Raw genomic sequence first — 20,890 nt, 5'->3', positions numbered from 1 at the left:
TATTGTCACTCTGCTTATATAACTTATATGCAGAGTACATCATGCAAATTGCCAGGCTGGATGAATCACGGGCTGGAATCAAGATTGCAGGGAGAAATAACAACAACCTCAGATATACAGATGATACCACTCTAATGACAGAAGACGAAAGCAACTAAAGAGCCTCTTGATGAGGGTGAAAGAGGAGAGTGAAAAAGCTGACTTAAAACTCAACATTATAAAAACCAAGATCATGGCATTTGGTCCCATAACTTCATGTCTAATAGAAGGGGGGAAAGTGAAACAGTCACAGCTTTTATTTTCCTGGGCTCCAGTATCACTGTGGATGGTGACTGAAGCCATGAATTTAAAAGACGCTTGCTCTTTGGAAAGAAAATTATGACAAACCCAGAAAGTGTATTATTAATAAATAGTAGAGCCATAACTTTGCTGACAGAGGTCCATATAGTGAAAACTATGATTTTTCCAATATGTGAAAGTTGGACCATAAAGAGGGCTGAGCACCGAAGAATTAATGCTTTTGAATTGTGGTGCTGGAGAAGACTCTTGAGAGTCCCTTGAACTGCAAGGAGATTCAACCAGTCAATCCTAAAGATAATCAATCCTGAACGTTCATTGGAAGGACTTATGCTGAAATTGAAGTTCCCATACTTTGGCCACTGGTTGAGAAGAGCTGACTCATTGGAAAAGAGTCATCTGATGCTGCAAAACATTGAAGGGAAAAGGAGAAGAGGGTAGCAGAGGATGAGATGTTTAGATAACATCATTGAGTCAATGGGCATGAATTTGACCAAAGCCTGGGAGATAGTGAAGGACAGGGGAGCCTGGACTGCTGAGTCCATGGGGACACAAAGAGTCAAATCAGTGTAGCAACTGAACAACAACAAAATAGATAATGAATGGTGATGTATAGTGTATGGTGAATTATATATATACATATTTAATGTATATATTAATACATGTATCTCTGTACCTTTATATATAATCTTTCATTATTTGCTTTATCTTCTTTTCTCTTAGTATGTCTTTTAATATTTAGGAAAGTATGTATTTTGCACTGACAATTGCCTTTATATAAATATCTATATATAATATTCTATGAGCCCAATTTATAGGCTACTGTCAGCTGATTCTCTACTTTCAGAAAAACTTTTAAAACCTTTTAAAAGGGGACTCTGTCCCCATTTGTAGCACTAATACCTGCATCTAAAGAATGGCTCAAAAGCTCATCTTATTTGTATAAGTAAAAGCATAGAAGAAAAAAAAACTATGCATAAACTTGAGTGGATAAATGTATAGAAAAAATATTTACAAGTAAACACACCAAACAGTGATTTTTTCTGAGAAAGTCCACTTCAATGTCACCCCATTAGTGCAGAGAGTTTGTTCTGTGTTGTTTTCCCCAGATACTTCAGTGCCTTTAACAGTGTCTCACATTTAATAAATATCCAAGAATGAATGAAAGAAAAGAATGACATCTGGAAGGAACCACTGAAAGCAGCCAAACTTTTCAGTGAAAATATTGGCTCCCATTTTCCTACAGAAACAGTTGACAGGAGCTCAACGCTACTCTCAGATGTGGTCATGCAGACTGCAATTTGCCAGTTTCCAGCAAACATGTTGTCTTATCAAAGACCTGCTTCACTTGTTTAGGTCACCTATCTGTCCTTTGAGTACGTGTAGATTTAAAACGTCCTTCAGGAAAAAAAAATCACCACTGAGGTCCTATTGTAAATAGGGGAGAATCAGTGCACACTTGGTTTGCTGCATGGATGACACGGATAGCATTGAGTGCAAGTCTGAATATAAACTTGCAGACTGTTAAATAGCACATTGTGTAGCTATCATAGCTGATGTGATGCCTGAACCATATACTGTGTTCTTTTTGCTTTTATATACGAGAAGTTCTCCAAACTACTTTTCACTTTTTTGTTCGTTTCCCAGGGCTAGGATTTATAGTGTTAGCTGATTTGCTCATGAAATTAGCAGGCACCTAGGAAAGAATTAGATAGTGAATGACTATCACCGAGAAGTGGCAAGGCCCTGCTGTGTGTCCTGCTGGTGTAGTTTGTCTAGCAACAAAGACAAATCTTAAAGGAGAAAAAAGTCACAATGAATTTTTATTACAGGAAAGTATCACTTTATTTTGGTACAGAAATATATCAGGTTACAGAAAAGTCTTAGGAAAAGAAGTTAGAAGAATGAGTTTACCAATTTTCAGGTGAAAGGGGAAAATCTGTTACTGGAGAAGTGCTCCATGCCATATCCATCTCCTTCAACAGCTTGGTCTGGTTCCTCACGGGAATTATGAAGCCCAGTTTAGCTGAGCAACATCAACCCCAAAGGAGGGTCTGCATCTATGGGGACAGAGGTAAATGGAGACAGTGGTCACAGGGCAGCGGGCTCAGCAGCAAGAAGAGGGACAGCACAAGGAGTCTGCTTCTGTGATAAGATGGATAAAGAGGAGAGGGTGGGTTCAGAGAGGTGGCTTAGCAGCAAGAGGAGGGACAGCACACGGGGCGGGGGCAGGTGGAGATGACACAGGTGGGGCGATAGCAAGTGGTGTGGCAGGAGACCCGGCCACACACTGGGCGCAGGCAGCAGCCGGAGCCACAGCAAGAGGGGCGGCAGCAGCTGGAGATGTGGGAGCAGGTGGGCTGGCAGCACACAGGCTGGCAGCACCGGGGCCTGCAGCAGCTGGAGATGCAGCAGGTGGGCCTGCAGCAGCTGGACCCACAGCTGGAACCACAGCAGGAGGGGCGGTAGCAGCTAGAGATGCAGCAGGTGGGGCGAGGGCAGGTGGGCTGGCAGCAGACCGGGCGGCAGCAGCTGGACACACCACAGCTGGGGCAGCAGCAGGTGGTCCTGCAGCAGGTGGTCTGGCAGCAGCTGGGCTGGCAGCAGGTCTCCTGGCAGAGACTTCGGCCACAGCTCTGATCAGAGCAGATGGAGCCACAACAGGAGCTGACCATGGTGTCAGAGGGTAGAGGTTCTGATGTTAATAGGAGAGTGAACTTAGTGATTTGAAGTATCTCTGCTGCTTGTCCTCTTTTATACCCTACTGAGACTGCTGTGTTCACGTCCTAGACTGCTTCCTAGTTCAGTTACCTAAAAACTAAAGAAACATTACTACTAAAGAAACTACTAAAGAAACATTAGTCATTATGTTAGATCATCATGTTTTTCTGGTTAACTATTTTAAAATGAAGGAAAATAAGATTTCCTTTTCCCAGTGTGTTAAAATTTTCCAGTCCAGCCTTTCTTACAGAATTGCTTTTCCTCTTTCCCTGTTTGTCGCAGACTCCATCACTGGAATTTACCTGTGATCTGTGTATGACTCCATGATGTTGTTTGGATGGATTGTCGTCATGATGCTAAGATCTATTTTGATGTCAAAATAGAAGCAGAATTATTGTAGGCAAATAGAGAGAAAAATGGTTGTCCTTGTGAGTTACCTGTACGCCATGAGGAAGACAGATCTAATCCGTGAGTCAAGAATGCTGACTAGATACCGGACTGTCTCTGGTGCTTCAAAGGATGTGTCAGGTACTACTTCCTGTATCCAATTTGAACCTGTTACCAATGACTCATTTTTTTTAAGTATTAAAAACTATTTGGAGCCACCTTGAAGGGACTCTCACGGACCCAATAAGGAGCAACTTGAACAACACAATGAATAAATGGCAGTAAAGAATTTTAACCCATTAAATAAAAATCCATGAGTCGATACTGAGGCCCATTGTGTAAAAAAATAAGAGAAAGTTATCCATGACAGTAGAATGTCAGCTAATAAATACAGAAATAAAAAGGGAGTTAAAAATCACTGTCTACCATCCTCATAGTAAAATTTGATTCATGTAGCCCTAATCCTAACTCTAAGTCTATTTTTATCTAAATCATATCATAATCTACCTATCTATTTCTACCTATCATCTATTTACCTACCTATATCCATCTATGAGAGAAAAAAAATGTGGCATGATTTTGAATATAGGTAAAAACTATATGGTATAAAGAAGTTCATATTACTCTTTGAATTTAAAATAAAAAGTAGATTTTTTGATAGATAGCAGCCATTCCAGCTGGCATGAAATGGTACCTCATTGTGGTTTAAATTTGTGTTTTGGGGAGGGAGGTGTTAAGGGGTTTGGGATGGGGGACACATATACACAAGTGGCTGATTCATGTCAATGTATGGCAAAAATCACCACAATATTGTAAACTAATTAGCCTCCAACTAAAATAAATAAATTAATTAAAAGAAAAAGAAAATACCACAAAATAATCCAACATCCCTCGTAAATAAGCAAGTGCCTATTTAAATGATAACAAATAAACAGAGGTATGTGAAAAAAAATAAAAAGTAAAAAAATATTTAAACGAATTAAGATTAAAAATCTTTTCCTGCAGTGTTAGTATATTAACAGGAAGTAGTTTGTGTCTTTGGGGGGAAATATTAAAGTATATGATAAATCTTAATAGGAGCTTCTACTATAAGAAGACTTTCTTGTGTTTCTAACTAATGCCATAATCTTTTTCATCTTCTTGGGTCCCTGAAAATATAGGACTTTTAACAACATGGCAGATAAAGTTGATGCTAACAGACCCACCTTCTAGGTCAAGCAAATAGAAATCCTTGAGAAATATTTTTAAAATATTTCCATTACATAGCCAAACTTAAAGGGAAAGAAAAATTCTCATTTTCCAGAAAGAAAAAGAGAATGCCAACTGCATATGATAGCTGATATCCAAGATTGTGAAGGTTTGGTATCTAGTTATAAGCTTTCAAAATGGGAGGCTGGTAGTTGAAACCCAGGTAGGTGCAAGAAATGACTTTAAACCTTTCACAAGACAAGGTCTAGGAAGGGAGCGTTCTATCCATAGTTTGCATTCTTGAAGTGGAACCTAGTAAGATGGGGACAAGAAAACCTTATCTCCCTACTAGGAATTGTAAGTGGTGATCAAAGTGCCTGTGGACATCTAAACCACAGCAGTATCACTAAGCTTTCCAATTCACACTAAATGAATAGGAGAGGAATCTCAAGTTGAGAAACACTAACAAAATAGTGAATATCCTTAGAAACATCAGAGACAAAAGCAGAAATTATAGCACAGAGAAATAATCCCTTAAAAAACAAAATAACGTTAACTGTGAAGAGAAATAAGCTTCTAAGACTACACATAGACTTCATGAGTTACCCAAAAGGGAAAATGTTACAAAATATTCCCCACAAAAAATCCTTGAGTCTATTTCTGTTGACTTTTCCTTGTTTTTAATAATATGGTCCTTTGATTCTTATATACCTGGTAATTATTTTTATTGAATGCCAAACATATGTAAAAAACTGTAGAGGCTTGAGGTGATTTTTTATCTTCTACCTGGAACAGATTTAATTTTCTTCTTGGACTGTGGGTTCTCAATACTACCTGCATAAGTCAACTCCCAAAGACTGTTGTTCAGTCACTAAATCATGCCCCACCCCTCTCTTTGTGACCCCATGGACTGCAGCATGCCAGGCTCCTCTATTCCCCACCATTGCCCGGAACTTGCTCAAATTCATGTCCGTTGACTCAGTGATGCTATCTAACTCTCTCATCCTTTGCTGTCCCCTTCTCCTTTTGCCTTCAATCTTTCCCAACACCAGGCTCTCTTCCAGTGAACCAGCCCTTTGCTTCAGGTGGCCAAAGTATTGGAGCTTCAGCATCAGTCCTTCCAATGAATATTCAGGACTGATTTTCTTTAGGATTGACTGATTTGGTCTCCTTGAAGCCCAAGGGACTTTCAAGAGTCTTCTCCAGCACCACAATTCAAAAGAATCAATTCTTCAGCCCTCAGCCTTCTTTATGATCCAGCTTTCACAACTGTACATGACTATTTTCCTAACTTTATCTGTTTCTCACAGCCATTCTCATTGAGAGGTTTGGTCTTATATCTGCTTTGTCATGGCTGGAAGTTACATTCTGTCCTTTAATTTTTCAAGAAGCCTCTCTTTTGGACCCTGCAGTCTACTAGCTGTCTTTTTAACCTCTCTATTTATCCCTTTCCATTCTCTTGTGGTTGCTGTTGCTCCTCTTTCAACTTACAAATGTTGGAGTTTTCCATTAGTTTAGGCCATATGTATCCTCTCTTTAGACATCTAACTTCCTATAACCCAAGAAAACACCTACTGGCCCATGGCATTAGAAATCATTTTCGATTTGTAAGTGCCTCACTTGCAGACTGTGGTAGGAGGACACTAAGATGACTCTCAAGGATCCCACCTCCTCTGACTCATGTCCTGTGAAATGCCTTCCCATTAAGTGTAAGCTGGACATTCCATTCACTTCAAATGAATGGAATACAGCAGTAACGAGGACATAGGGCTTTCCAGACTAGGTTGTTGTAAGATTTGGGTTTTCTTTCTGTTTCTGGATCCTTCTCAGGTCGCTCACTCTGAAGGAAGCCAGCTACCTTGAGTGATCAGTCCATGTGGTGAAGAACGTCCTCCTGCCAACAGCCATGTGAGTGAGCTTGGAAGTGGATTTTCCTGTTTTCATAAGAGTGCAGTCCTGGCCAACCACTTGTCTGCAACCTCATGAGAGCTCCTGACATGCCACTTCCAGATTTCTAACCCTCAGAAAGTTAATGAGATAATAAATGTTTTTGTGGGGGACAACTTGTTAACCAACATTAGGTAACTAATACACAAACCAATTCCTGGTCTGTGAAAGTCTACTGCATTTTCCATGAAGATAATCATATTATTTGCAAATAATGATAGATATATTGGTTTATTTCCTTTCCAATTCTTCACATATTCTGTTTCTGGGGGGAAAATTCAAGAGGGATGAGACATATGTATACCTATGGCTGATTCATGTTGATGTATGGCAGAAACCAACACAATATTATAAAGCAATTATCCTCTAATTAAACATAAATTTAAAAAATAATTAAATAAGTAAATATTTCTTTATTGTGAAGAAAAGTACTGAAAGAGCCCCTCACTCCAGAGAAAAATAAAACAAAAAATTTTTCTTATGCTGAGACCAAGAGAAGGTGCAACCAATTCTCAGCTACCATCTCAGATTCATTTGGAATTCTGTGCTTTGAGTAAGAGTGAGCAATAATGCCCCATACAACTTAAATTATTATCTCATTATTATTTATGTGTAGAATTTATGGAAGTCAAACACATTCATGATTCATTACCATTGAATTACTTATTTACCCTATAACTCTTAGAATATGCATATACAAAGCTTTCTATATATTTCTCCTACTTTTACTAGCATAAATTCATCAGGAATTTGTTTTTATCCTTTTTTCCTAGGATAGACTTCATAGGAATTTGGGAGGGTTCTGAGTTAACCTAAGATCAAAATTGGTCCTTTAATTGGGTTCCCTACTAGTTTCCACATTTCTCATAGGATATGTTGACAAGGTACCTCAGACCCATCTGTCAAATACACATCCTGGAAAAGTCGTTAAGATAAGAAAATACTAAAATTTGAATATTTTCAGTATTCTGTTAGCCCCCAACTTCTCAGGAAGGTTGATTTGCTAAACAATTATTTTGTTGTCAGTGGATGGAGAGGAAATAAGAAGTCTAAGAGTGTAATAAATTGGGTTACATGTGGGATAGATAAACCCAAGGGAGGACTCTGGTTTTCCAAGGAGAAGAGCAAGGGCAGAGCAGTGCATTTGGAGAGAGGGAAGGAAAAAGAAGGAAGGAAGCAAGGAAAATGGAGGGATGAGGCAACTAAGAGAGGAGTGGAATTTTAGGGAAATATATGCTTTAAAATGGAGAAGGAAATGGAAACCTACTCCAGTATTCTTGCCTGGAGAATCCCATGGACAGAGTAGCCTGGTGGGCTACAATCCACGGGGTCGAAAAGAGTCAGACATGACTGAGCATACAGCACATGCTTTAAAAATATTTAAGAAAGGTTTGCTGTGGGGTATAATCCTTCTCCTCCATAACCTTAAATTTTTTAAAGAAATTATTATTTTTCAGTTCTCTTGGAGACATTGCGTTACGTATTATTTCTGGGCTTGTTTGTTTTCTTCTATGTCACTGCATGTTGGATTTGTCCTAAAGGTGAAAGCAGAAATTGGTAAGCCTGATAGAGTTGTATTAATATGTTGAATACCATTTCCCAGGAAAAGAGGACAATCATTATAAAGCAGCAAACACAAGAACATTGTATGGGCCAGGAAAGTGGAGCTTTATTCAGAAGCAGAAACAAGATACAAAAATATCACTGTAAAAGCTTTATAGGATGCAGTCCCCAGACTTTCAAATCTGAGGCTGTGACACCAGGGCCCCTATAGGCCCTGTAGGAATTTTCATGTTTGGGACTGGAAGACCCAGTAGCCCCAAATCAAAAGGTCAAGTATAGAACTGGGGCAACTCTGCTAATTTCTTTCTATAAATACCACCTAGTTTCATTTGCTAGTAAGGAAAAGGCCAACAAAGGAGAGAGTCTGGCCTGAGGTCAGGATGTGGACACACAGACTACGGGAATGGCCTCTCCTCTGGTGTCTGTGTGACGAATGGAGTCTGCTTCTGTGATAAGATGGATAAAGAGGAGAGGGTGGGTTCAGAGAGGTGGCTTAGCAGCAAGAGGAGGGACAGCACACGGGGCGGGGGCAGGTGGAGATGACACAGGTGGGGCGATAGCAAGTGGTGTGGCAGGAGACCCGGCCACACACTGGGCGCAGGCAGCAGCTAGAGCCACAGCAAGAGGGGCGGCAGCAGCTGGAGATGCGGGAGCAGGTGGGCTGGCAGCACACAGGCTGGCAGCACCGGGGCCTGCAGCAGCTGGAGATGCAGCAGGTAGGCCTGCAGCAGCTGGACCCACAGCTGGACCCACAGCAGGAGGGGTGGGAGCAGCTAGAGATGCAGCAGGTGGGGTGAGAGCAGGTGGGCTGGCAGCACACAGGCTGGCAGCACTGGGGCCTGCAGCAGCTGGAGATGCAGCAGGTAGGCCTGCAGCAGCTGGACCCACAGCAGGAGGGGCGGCAGCAGCTAGAGATGCAGCAGGTGGAGCGAGGGCAGGAGGGCTGGCAGCAGACCGGGCGGCAGCAGCTGGACACACCACAGCTGGGGCGGCAGCAGGTGGTCCTGCAGCAGGTGGTCTGGCAGCAGCTGGGGCGGCAGCAGGTCTCCTGGCAGAGACTTTGGCCACAGCTCTGGTCAGAGCAGATGGAGCCACAACAGGAGCTGACCATGGTGTCAGACAGTGGAGGTTCTGGGTGAGTTTCTAGGAGAGTGAGTTTCTCAAATTTGGAAGTTTCTCTTCCCATGTCCTCTTTTATACCCAACTGAGGGACTTCTGTGATTATGAAGAGACTAGTTCCTTCTTTTGGTTTATATGACTAAAATGCAATTAGTAAGTCATATGTGTTTTTCTAGTAAAATCTGGCAATATATAGAAAATAATCATTTCCCTTTTCTCAAGTTCCCCAGTGTTCTCACATGAATCACCTCTTCTGTTTCTTCTTTAGTTTGTAAGGTTACAAGACTTCAGTCCCTGGGTATCATGTGACATCGGTGGGCCTCTGTTCCTTGTTTATTTCTCACCTTGATATGATTTTGGGAGAGTTTCTGATGAGATTAGGATCTCTAGTGGAAATTTCACGTTTCAATCAGATGGCATGTTTGTCGAGAAAATGGAAGTAAGCTCTACTTTTTGAATGTGAGAAAACTTATGATTCAAAAACTTATGATTCATTGTGTGTATACTGGGTGGTCACTGAACTAATGACATTACAAACTGTGTTATTTCTCATCACCCTGATGGACTTTGAAACAGTTAGCTGTGACTCAGTGTTTTTAAGTAGCAAACAGTCATCTGAGATTAATCAGAAATGTCTTTGATCTTCAGATGTGTCTTCTAGGCTAGGGTACAGTAATTGACACAATAGTTTTGAATCAAAATATGTCATAGTTATGCTTTGTGGACATTTTATTAAAATCTTTTTCAAATATTCTGAGCTAAAATGCCTAGCAGTTTTTGTAGTATTACTTATGCTTAAGATATTCTTAGATGCATTAAGAGGAATATAAATAACATTCATTATCTTACCTGTACTCATATAGAAATTGCATCCATAAAAAGCTTTATAACCAAAACCAGAAATGATTAGGCTGCTAAATTAGAGGTCTCTTTAGTGCCACAGGCATTTAGAGAAAAACAACATTCTAGGAAAGAGAAGGTAATCTTCTTGATATTCCCTCTTCCTGCAAAATCTTGTGAGTTCAGCATTCTCCTAGTGACTTTTATCAGTGAGTTCAACTGCCATCTTCCTCCAAAATCTTCCTTGATGCCATGAAAAGTCAAGTCCTTCCTCTGATGCACTTCTGCTGTGCTTTGTGTATTCATGGGCTCTATCATATAATTCTCTACCAGAGATGCACTTATGTATCTGGCTCACTCTAGAATATAAACTCCATTTGTACAAAGACTCCGATTTACTCATCTTCATGTCTTCAGGGACTGAAATGAGATGAGTTTTTGATAAAGGAGATGTCTGTGTAATGAGTGAAGATTTTGTCTAGACCATCAAAGAAGACACACTGACCTTGAAAACATGTGTTATTCATATAGATGGACAGAAGGGGGATTTAAAAGAAGGAGCTATATTTGAGATTGGGCATAACCCTGGTTTGTGATGCTGAAAGGGGTATGTCTGGAAAGTCTATTTTAAGAGGTAATGAGAGAGAAGTTGAGATTCCTGGAATGTGGGAGAGGTCTTATGTAGCCTTGAATTCTAGAAGAAAAAAAAAAAGGAGTAGATCTATTAAGTCTTTAGGTGGGGAGGTAATAAAATATATACACTATATATGAACTATTTTGATCTGCATTTAGAAATGCTAAAATGAGGGAGACATTGCTTAAAAGGTTGAACTGGGTCAGGGTGAGAGGTGAGCTCTCAGAATCAGGTGATGGCAATAAACATCATAGAGTTATTGCAAAGAAATTATCAGCAGATACTTTGACCAAACTGAAATATAAGAAGGGATCTTCATAAGAGTTACAAAAGATATCTCAGTTTAGCCATTTATACACTTTATATGTATATACATTCACACAAATGTCCCAGATGGCACTAGCGGTAAAGAATTTACCTGCCAATGCAGCAGACATAAGAGATGTGGGTTCGATCCCTGGGTTGGGAAGATCTCCTAGAGGAGGAAATGGCAACCCACTCCAGTATTCTTGCCTGGGAAATTCCATGGACAGAGGAACCTGGTGGGCTACAGTCCACGGGGATGCAAAGAGTCAGACACTGAACACACACACACACAAACACACACACTCACACACACACATATATATGTGTGTGTGTGTATATATGTGTGTGTATATATATATATATATATATATATATGTATGTGTGTATATATATATGTGTGTATGTGTATATGTTGGAGAAGGCAATGGCACCCCACTCCAGTACTCTTGCCTGGAGAATCCCGTGGACGGAGGAGCCTTGTAGGCTGCAGTCCATGGGGTCGCTAAGGGTCGGACACGACTGAACGACTTCACTTTCACTTTCATGCGTTGGAGAAGGTAATGGCAGCCCACTCCAGTGTTCTTGCCTGGAGAATCCCAGGGACGGGGGAGCTTGGTGGGCTGCCGTCTATGGGGTCGCACAGAGTCGGACACGACTGAAGTAACTTAGCAGTAGTGTATATGTAAGCTTCCTACCTCCTGCTGCTGCTGCTTCTAAGTCGCTTCAGTCGTACCCAACTCTGTGCGACCCCATTGACGGCAGCCCGCCAGGCTCCCCTGTCCACGGGATTCTCCAGGCAAGAATACTGAAGTGGGTTGCCATTTCCTTCTCCATCCTACCTCCTAGGGGATATTAGTCTAAACATTTAAAGGATAGACTAACAGAAATGGTAAGTTGTGTTAAAAAACAAAGAAGAAGAAGAGGAACTGAAATCACTTGGAGATATGGAAAAGATGTATGCATCAAAAAATTAAAATGGAATATTTGGCACAGTTATGCACTTAATGTGCCTACGTGCTGCATGCTAAGTTACTTCAGTTATGTCCACTCTTTGTGACCTCATGGACTGTAGGCTGCCAGGCTCCTCTGTCCATAAGGATTCTCCAGGCAAGAACACTGGAATGGGTTCCCATTTCCTTCTCCAGGGGAGCTCACCGACCCAGGAATCAAACCCAGGTCTCTGGCATGCAGGCAGATCTATAGATACACATATAGACATATATTTCTATATATAGGCATCTATTTATGTACATATTTTGGTCAACATGATGGTAGGTGAAAAGGTTTCTCCATGCGATTTTAATCTGCATTTCTCTTATAGTAAAGGCTGACGCTGGTACTAAATCATGTCAGTCGTGTCTGACTCTGTGCAACCCCATAGACGGCAGCCTACCGTATCGTAAAGGAGATTAGACAATTCTTCATATGTTAAAGAGCTATTGGTATTTTTTCTTTTTTTTTTTTAAATTTTATTTTATTTTTAAACTTTTTTCTACAAAGAAAATTGTAGGGAAAAATTCCATAATATCTATAATTATGCTTTTGTTTTTTCACTGTGTTTAGCCTTCATACAGTGATTTTTGCAGGAGCTCTTTGTATATTATCAAAATTAGCCTTTTCATATAATGTGAATTTCAAACATTTTTCCTAGTTTGTCTTTCTTCTTTAACTTTGCTTCTGTGTTTTTACCACATAGATGTTTACATTTTAAATTAATTTATTTATTTTAATTGGAGGCTAATTACTTTACAATAATGTGTTGGTTTTTGCTATACATCGACGTGAATCACCCATGGGTGTACATGTGTCTCGCCATCCTGAAACTGCCTTCCACCTCCCTCCCAAATCTATCCCTGGGTTGTCCCAGAGCACCAGCTCTGGGTGCCCTCCTTCATGCATTGAATTTATACTCAAATTTATTCATCTTTTCTTTTATGGCTCCTGGGGCAAGCGTCACACTTTGAAAAATCTATCCAGTTGTAAATTTGCATAAACATTGTCCCATAGTTTCTTTTGTGAAGTTCAAAGTTTCATGTTTTATATTTTCAAATATTGTTCTCAATTCAGTTCAGTTGCTCAGTCATGTCCAGCTCTTTGTGACCCCATAGACTGCAGCACGCCAGGCTTCCCTGTCCATCACCAACTCCTGGAGCTTGCTCAAACTCATGTACATCGAGTCGGTGATGCCATCCAACCATCTCATCCTCTGTCATCCCCTTCTCCCCCTGCCTTCAATCTTTCCCAGCATCAGGGTCTTTTTCAATGAGTCAGTTCTTCACATCAGGTGACCAAATTATTGGAGTTTCAGCTTCAGCATCAGTCTTTCCAATGAATATTCAGGACTGATTTCCTTTAGGATTGACTGATTTGATCTCCTTGCAGTCCAAGGTACTCTCAAGAGTCTTCTCCAGCACCACAATTCAAAAAGCATCAATTCTTCGGTGCTCAGCTTTCTTTTTTTTATTTTATTTTATTTATTTACTTATTATTATTATTATTATTTTTACTTTACATATGTATTGGTTTTGCCATACATCTCCAACTCTCACATCCATACATGACCACTGGAAAAACCATAGCTTTGACTAGATGGACTTTTGTTGGCAAAGTAATGTCTCTGCTTTTTAATATGCTGAGTTGGTCATAGCTTTTCATCCAAGGAGCAAGTGTCTTTTAATTTCATGGCTGCAATCACCATCTGCAATAATTTTTGAGCCCCCAAAAATGAAGTCTTTCATGGTTTCCATTGTTTCCTGGTCTATTTGTCATGAAGTGATGGGACCAGATGCCATGATATTTGTTTTTTGAATGTTGAATCTTAAGCCAGCTTTTACACTCTCCTCTTTCACTTTCATCAAGAGGCTGTTTAGTTCCTCTTTGCTTTCTGCCATAAGGATGGTTTCATCTGCATATCTGAAGTTATTGATATTTCTCCCAGAAATCTTGATTCCAGCTTATGCTTATATGGTGCTTAAGATTGCTTAAGATCTCAGCTTATACGATGTATTCTGCTTATAAGTTAAATAAACAGGGTGACAATATACAGCCTTGATGAAACTCCTTTCCCAATTTGGAGCCAGTCCATTGTTTCATGTCTGGTTCTAACTGTTGCTTCTTGACCTGCATACAGATTTCTCAGGAGGAAGTTCAGGTTGTCTGGTATTCCCATCTCTTTAAGAATTTTCCAGTTTGTTGTGATCCACATAGTCAAAGGCTTTGGCATAGTCAATAAAGCAGAAGTAGGTGTTTTTCTGGAACTCTGTTGCTTTATCTACAATCCAACAGATGTTGGCAATTTGATCTCTGGTTCCTCTGCCTTCTCTAAATCCATTTTGAACATCTGGACATTCTTGGTTCATGTTCTGTTGAAGTCTGGCTTGCAGAATTTTGAGCATTACTTTGCTAGTGTGTGAGGTGAGTGGAATTGTGCAGTAGTTTGAACATTCTTTGGCATGGCATTTCTTTGGGATTGGAATGAAAACTGACCTTTTCCAGTCCTGTGGCCACTGCTGAGTTTTCCAAATTTGCTGACATATTGACTACAGTACTTTCACAGCATCATCTTTTAGAATTTGAAATACCTCAACTGGTCTATTAGGTATTTATACAGATATAGAATATGCAGTTTAAGCATTTTTGAATCTGATATGAATATAGCCCAACACCATTAAGTAATATATTCCCCCCATGTATTGAAAATATTAATATCACTTTTTTAAAATTTAATTTTATTTTTTAACTTTACAATATTGTATTGGTTTTGCCATATATCAAAATGAATCCGCCACAGGTATACATGTGTTCCCCATCCTGAACCCTCCTCCCTCCTCCCTCCACATACCTTCCCTCTGGGTCGTACCAGTGCACCAGCTCCAGCATCCGGTATCGTGCATTGAACCTGGACTGGAAACTTGTTTCATATATGATATTATACATGTTTCAATGCCATTCTCCCAAATAATCCCACCCTCTCCCTCTCTAACAGAGTCCAAAAGACTGTTCTATACATCAGTGTCTTTTTTGCTGTCTTGTATACAGGGTTATTGTTACCATCTTTCTAAATTCGATATATATGCGTTAGTATACTGTATTGGTGTTTTTCTTTCTGGCTTACTTCACTCTGTATAATCAGCTCCAGTTTCATCCACCTCATTAGAACTGATTCAAATGCATTCTTTTTAATGGCTGAGTAATACTCCATTGTGTATATCACTTTTTTTTTTAATTTTATTTTATTTTTAAAATTTTACAAAATTGTATTAGTTATGCCAAATATCATAATGAATCTGCCACAGGTATACATGTGTTCCCCATCCTGAACCCTCCTCCCTCCTCCCTCCCCATACCATCCCTCTGGGTCCTCCCAGTGCACTAGCCCCAAGCATCCAGTATCGTGCATCGAACCTGGACTGGCAACTCATTTCATACATGATATTACATGTTTCAATGCCATTCTCCCAAATCTTCCCACCCTCTCCCTCTCTCACAGAGTCCATAAGACTGTTCTATACATCAGTGTCTCTTTTGCTGTCTCGTACACAGGGTTATTATTACCATCTTTCTAAATTCCATATATATGCATTAGTATACTGTATTGGTGTTTTTCTTTCTGGCTTACTTCACTCTGTATAATAGGCTCCAGTTTCATCCACCTCATTAGAACTGATTCAAATGTATTCTTTTTAATGGCTGAGTAATACTCCATTGTGTATATGTACCACAGCTTGCTTATCCATTCATCTGCTGATGGACATCTAGGTTGCTTCCATGTCCTGGCTATTATAAACAGTGCTGCGATGAACATTGGGGTACACGTGTCTCTTTCCCTCCTGGTTTCCTCAGTGTGTATGCCCAGCAGTGGGATTGCTGGGTCATAAGGCAGTTCTATTTCCAGTTTTTTAAGGAATCTCCACACTGTTCTCCATAGTGACTGTACTAGTTTGCATTCCCACCAACAGTGTAAGAGGGTTCCCTTTTCTCCACACCCTCTCCAGCATTTATTACTTGTAGACTTTTGGATCGCAGCCATTCTGACTGGTGTGAAATGGTACCTCATAGTGGTTTTGATTTGCATTTCTCTGATAATGAGTGATGTTGAGCATCTTTTCATGTTTTTGTTAGCCATCTGTATGTCTTCTTTGGATAAATGTCTATTTAGTTCTTTGGCCCATTTTTTGATTGGGTCATTTATTGTTCTGGAGTTGAGCTGTAGGAGTTGCTTGTATATTCTCGAGATTAGTTATCAGTTGCTTCATTTGCTATTATCTTCTCCCATTCTGAAGGCTGTCTTTTTACCTTGCTAATAGTTTTCTTTGATGTGCAGAAGCTTTTGAGGTTAATTAGGTCCCATTTGTTTATTTTCGCTTTTATTTCCAATATTCTGGGAGGTGGGTCATAGAGGATCCTGCTGTGATGTATGTCAGAGAGTGTTTTGCCTATGTTCTCCTCTAGGAGTTTTATAGTTTCTGGTCTTACGTTTAGATCTTTAATCCATTTTGAGTATTTTTGTGTATGGTGTTAGAAAGTGTTCTAGTTTCATTGTTTTACAAGTGGTTGACCAGATTTCCCAGCACCACTTGTTAAAGAGATTGTCTTTAATCCATTGTATATTCTTGCCTCTTTTGTCAAATATAAGGTGTACATAGGTGCATGGATTTATATCTGGACTTTCTATTTTGTTCCATTGATCTATATTTCTGTCTTTGTGCCAGTACCATACTGTCTTGATGACTGTGGCTTTGTAGTAGAGCCTGAAGTTAGGTAGGTTGATTCCTCCAGTTCCATTTTTCTTTCTCAAGATTGCTTTGCCTATTCGAGGTTTTTTGTGTTTCCATACAAATTGTGAAATTATTTGTTCTAGCTCTGTGAAGATACCATTGGTAGCTTGATAGGGATTGCATTGAATCTATAAATTGCTTTGGGTAGTATACTCATTTTCACTATATTGATTCTTCCAATCCATGAACATGGTATATTTCTCCATCTATTAGTGTCCTCTTTGATTTCCTTCACCAGTGTTGTATAGTTTTCTATATATAGGTCTTTAGTTTCTTTAGGTAGATATATTCCTAAGTATTTTATTCTTTCCGTTGCAATGGTGAATGGAATTGTTTCCTTAATTTCTCTTTCTATTTTCTCATTATTAGTGTATGGGAATGCAAGGGATTTATGTGTGTTGATTTTATATCCTGCAACTGTACTATAATCATTGATTAGTTCTAGTAATTTTCTGGTGGAGTCTTTAGGGTTTTCTATGTAGAGGATCATGTCATCTGCAAATAGTGAGAGTTTTACTTCTTCTTTTCCAATTTGGATTCCTTTGATTTCTTTTTCTGCTCTGATTGCTGTGGCCAAAACTTCCAAAACTATGTTGAATAGTAATGGTGAAAGTGGGCACCCTTGTCTTGTTCCTGACTTTAGAGGAAATGCTTTCAATTTTTCACCATTGAGGATAATGTTTGCTGTGGGTTTGTCATATATAGCTTTTATTATGTTGAGGTATGTTCCTTCTATTCCTGCTTTCTGGAGAGTTTTGATCATAAATGGATGTTGAATTTTGTCAAAGGCTTTCTCTGCATCTATTGAGATAATCATATGGTTTTTATTTTTCAATTTGTTAATGTGGTGTATTACATTGATTGATTTGCGGATATTGAAGAATCCTTGCATCCCTGGGATAAAGCCCACTTGGTCATGGTGTATGATCTTTTTAATGTGTTGTTGCATTCTGATTGCTAGAATTTTGTTAAGGATTTTTGCCTCTATCTTCATCAGTGATATTGGCCTGTAGTTTCCTTTTTTTGTGGCATCTTTGTCAGGTTTTGGTATTAGGGTGATGGTGGCCTCATAGAATGAGTTTGGAAGTTTACCTTCCTCTGCAGTTTTCTGGAAGAGTTTGAGCAGGATAGGTGTTAGCTCTTCTCTAAATTTTTGGTAGAATTCAGCTGTGAAGCCGTCTGGACCTGGGCTTTCGTTTGCTGGAAGATTTTTGATTACAGTTTCAGTTTCCGTGCTTGTGATGGGTCTGTTAAGATTTTCTATTTCTTCCTGATCGAGTTTTGGAAAGTTGTAATTTTCTAAGAATTTGTCCATTTCTTCCACGTTGTCCATTTTATTGCCATATAATTGTTGATGGTAGTCTCTTATGATCCTTTGTATTTCTGTGTTGTCTGTTGTGATCTCTCCATTTTCATTTCTAATTTTATTGATTTGATTTTTCTCCCTTTGTTTCTTGATGAGTCTGGCTAATGGTTTGTCAATTTTATTTATCCTTTCAAAGAACCAGCTTTTGGCTTTGTTGATTTTTGCTATGGTCTCTTTTGTTTCTTTTGCATTTATTTCTGCTCTAAGTTTTAAGATTTCTTTCCTTCTACTAACCCTGGGGCTCTTCATTTCTTCCTTTTCTAGTTGCTTTAGGTGTAGAGTTAGGTTATTTATTTGACTTTTTTCTTGTTTCTTGAGGTGTGCCTGTATTGCTATGAACTTTCCCCTTAGGACTGCTTTTACAGTGTCCCACAGGTTTTGGGTTCTTGTGTTTTCATTTTCATTTGTTCCTATGAAAATTTTGATTTCTTTTTTGATTTCTTCTGTGATTTGTTGGTTATTCAGCAGCGTGTTGTTCAGTCTCCATATGTTGGAATTTTTAATAGTTTTTCTCCTGTAATTGAGATCTAATCTTACTGCATTTTGGTCAGAAAAGATGCTTGGAATGATTTCTATTTTTTTTGAATTTACCAAGGCTAGCTTTATGGCCCAGGATGTGATCTATCCTGGAGAAGGTTCCATGTGCGCTTGAGAAAAAGGTGAAATTCATTGTTTTGGGATGAAATGTCCTATAGATATCAATTAGGTCTAACTGGTCTATTGTATCATTTAAAGTTTGTGTTTCCTTGTTAATTTTCTGTTTAGTTGATCTATCCATAGGTGTGAGTGGGGTATTAAAGTCTCCCACTATTATTGTGTTATTGTTAATTTCTCCTTTCATACTTGTTAGCATTTGTCTTACATATTGCAGTGCTCCCATGTTGGGTGCATATATATTTATAACTGTTATATCTTCCTCTTGGATTGATCCTTTGATCATTATGTAGTGACCTTCTTTGTCTCTTTTCACAGCCTTTGTTTTAAAGTCTATTTTATCTGATATGAGTATTGCTACTCCTGCTTTCTTTTGGTCCCTATTTGCATGGAAAATTTTTTTCCAGCCCTTCACTTTCAGTCTGTATGTGTCCCCTGTTTTGAGGTGGGTCTCTTGTAGGCAACATATGTAGGGGTCTTGTTTTTGTATCCATTCAGCCAGTCTTTGTCTTTTGGTTGGGGCATTCAACCCATTTACGTTTAAGGTAATTACTGATAAGTATGATCCCGTTGCCATTTACTTTATTGTTTTGGGTTCGAATTTATACACCGTTTTTGTGTTTCCTGTCTAGAGAATATCCTTTAGTATTTGTTGGAGAGCTGGTTTGGTGGTGCAGAATTCTCTCAGCTTTTGCTTGTCTGAAAAGCTTTTGATTTCTCCTGCATACTTGAATGAGATCCTTGCTGGGTACAATAATCTGGGCTGTAGGTTATTTTCTTTCATCACTTTAAGTATGTCTTGCCATTCCCTCCTGGCTTGAAGAGTTTCTATTGAAAGATCAGCTGTTATCCTTATGGGTATTCCCTTGTGTGTTATTTGTTGTTTTTCCCTTGCTGCTTTTAATATTTGTTCTTTGTGTTTGATCTTTGTTAATTTGATTAATATGTGTCTTGGGGTGTTTTGCCTTGGGTTTATCCTGTTTGGGACTCTCTGGGTTTCTTGGACTTGGGTGATTATTTCCTTCCCCATTTTAGGGAAGTTTTCAACTGTTATCTCCTCAAGTATTTTCTCATGGTCTTTCTTTTTGTCTTCTTCTTCTGGGACCCCTATGATTCGAATGTTGTAGCGTTTAATATTGTCCTGGAGGTCTCTGAGATTGTCCTCATTTCTTTTAATTCGTTTTTCTTTTGTCCTCTCTGATTCATTTATTTCTACCATTCTATCTTCTAATTCACTAATCCTATCTTCTGCCTCTGTTATTCTACTATTTGTTGCCTCCAGAGTGCTTTTAATTTCACTTATTGCATTATTCATTATATATTGACTCTTTTTTATTTCTTCTAGGTCCTTGTTAAACCTTTCTTGCATCTTCTCAATCCTTGTCTCCAGGCTATTTATCTGTGATTCCATTTTAATTTCAAGATTTTGGATCAATTTCACTATCATTATTCGGAATTCTTTATCAGGTAGATTCTCTATCTCTTCCTCTTTGGTTTGGTTTGGTGGGCATTTATCCTGTTCCTTTATCTGCTGGGTATTCCTCTGTCTCTTCATCTTGTTTAAATTGCTGAGTTTGGGGTGTCCTTTCTGTATTCTGGCAGTTTGTGGAGTTCTCTTTATTGTGGCGTTTCCTTGCTGTGTGTGGGTTTGTACAGGTGGCTTGTCAAGGTTTCCTGGTTAGGGAAGCTTGTGTCGGTGTTCTGGTGGGTGGGACTGTATTTCTTCTCTCTGGAGGGCAATGAAATGTCCAGTAATGAGTTATGAGATGTCTATGGTTTTGGGGTGACTTTGGGCAGCCTGTATCTTGAAGCTCAGGGCTGTATTCCTTTGTTGCTGGAGAATTTGCTTGATATGTCTTGCCCTGGAACTTCTTGGCCCTTGTGTGGTGCTTGGTTTCAGTGTCGGTATGGAGGCGTTTGATGAGCTCCTGTCAATTAATGTTCCTTGGAGTCTGGAGTTCCCTGGAGTCAGGGTTTGGACTTAAGCCTCCTGCTTCCAGTTATTGGTCTTATTTTTACAGTAGTTTCAAAACTTCTCCTTCTATACAGCACCATTGATAAAACATCTACGTTAAAGATGAAAAGTTTCTC

The 20,890-nt window shown here is 39.3% G+C and overlaps 2 protein-coding genes across 4 annotated transcripts; both read right to left on the bottom strand.

Annotated features, from left to right (window-relative positions):
* Nucleotides 1-2,489: 2,489 nt before the first annotated feature.
* LOC129649000 (keratin-associated protein 4-11-like) lies at nucleotides 2,490-3,258 on the bottom strand. Its single transcript, XM_055575912.1, has one exon. It carries the CDS (start codon nucleotides 2,970-2,972, stop codon nucleotides 2,490-2,492), a length of 483 nt encoding a protein of 160 aa, XP_055431887.1. The 5' UTR covers nucleotides 2,973-3,258.
* A 5,338-nt stretch (nucleotides 3,259-8,596) lies between these two features.
* Nucleotides 8,597-9,214, bottom strand: LOC129648999 (keratin-associated protein 4-7-like). 3 transcript variants are annotated; one of them, XM_055575908.1, is made up of 2 exons: nucleotides 8,790-9,214; nucleotides 8,597-8,711 (listed from the first exon to the last, which is right to left on the bottom strand). In XM_055575908.1, exons 1-2 carry the CDS (start codon nucleotides 9,212-9,214, stop codon nucleotides 8,597-8,599), a joined length of 540 nt encoding a protein of 179 aa, XP_055431883.1. The 3 variants fall into 3 exon arrangements, with proteins under 3 accessions (XP_055431883.1, XP_055431885.1, XP_055431886.1); XM_055575910.1 differs by having other exon boundaries at nucleotides 8,597-8,834; nucleotides 8,922-9,214; XM_055575911.1 differs by having other exon boundaries at nucleotides 8,597-8,972; nucleotides 9,078-9,214.
* Nucleotides 9,215-20,890: the final 11,676 nt, after the last annotated feature.

The sequence above is a fragment of the Bubalus kerabau genome, chromosome 4, assembly GCF_029407905.1.
Source record: "Bubalus kerabau isolate K-KA32 ecotype Philippines breed swamp buffalo chromosome 4, PCC_UOA_SB_1v2, whole genome shotgun sequence".
Classification (NCBI taxonomy): Eukaryota; Metazoa; Chordata; class Mammalia; order Artiodactyla; family Bovidae; genus Bubalus; species Bubalus kerabau.
Note: the sequence above shows the minus strand (reverse complement) of the source record. Positions and strands in the feature narration are given on the sequence as shown.

Excerpts from the sequence above, each read along its gene's own strand:
- LOC129648999 (XM_055575908.1), bottom strand. The coding sequence starts at position 9,214 with ATGGTCAGCTCCTGTTGTGGCTCCATCTGCTCTGACCAGAGCTGTGGC. Across the intron at positions 8,712-8,789 it reads TCCAGCTGCTGCAGGCCCCG|CTGCTGCCTGCGCCCAGTGT; the intron begins GTGCTGCCAGCC and ends CTGTGGCTCTAG.
- LOC129649000 (XM_055575912.1), bottom strand. The coding sequence starts at position 2,972 with ATGGTCAGCTCCTGTTGTGGCTCCATCTGCTCTGATCAGAGCTGTGGC.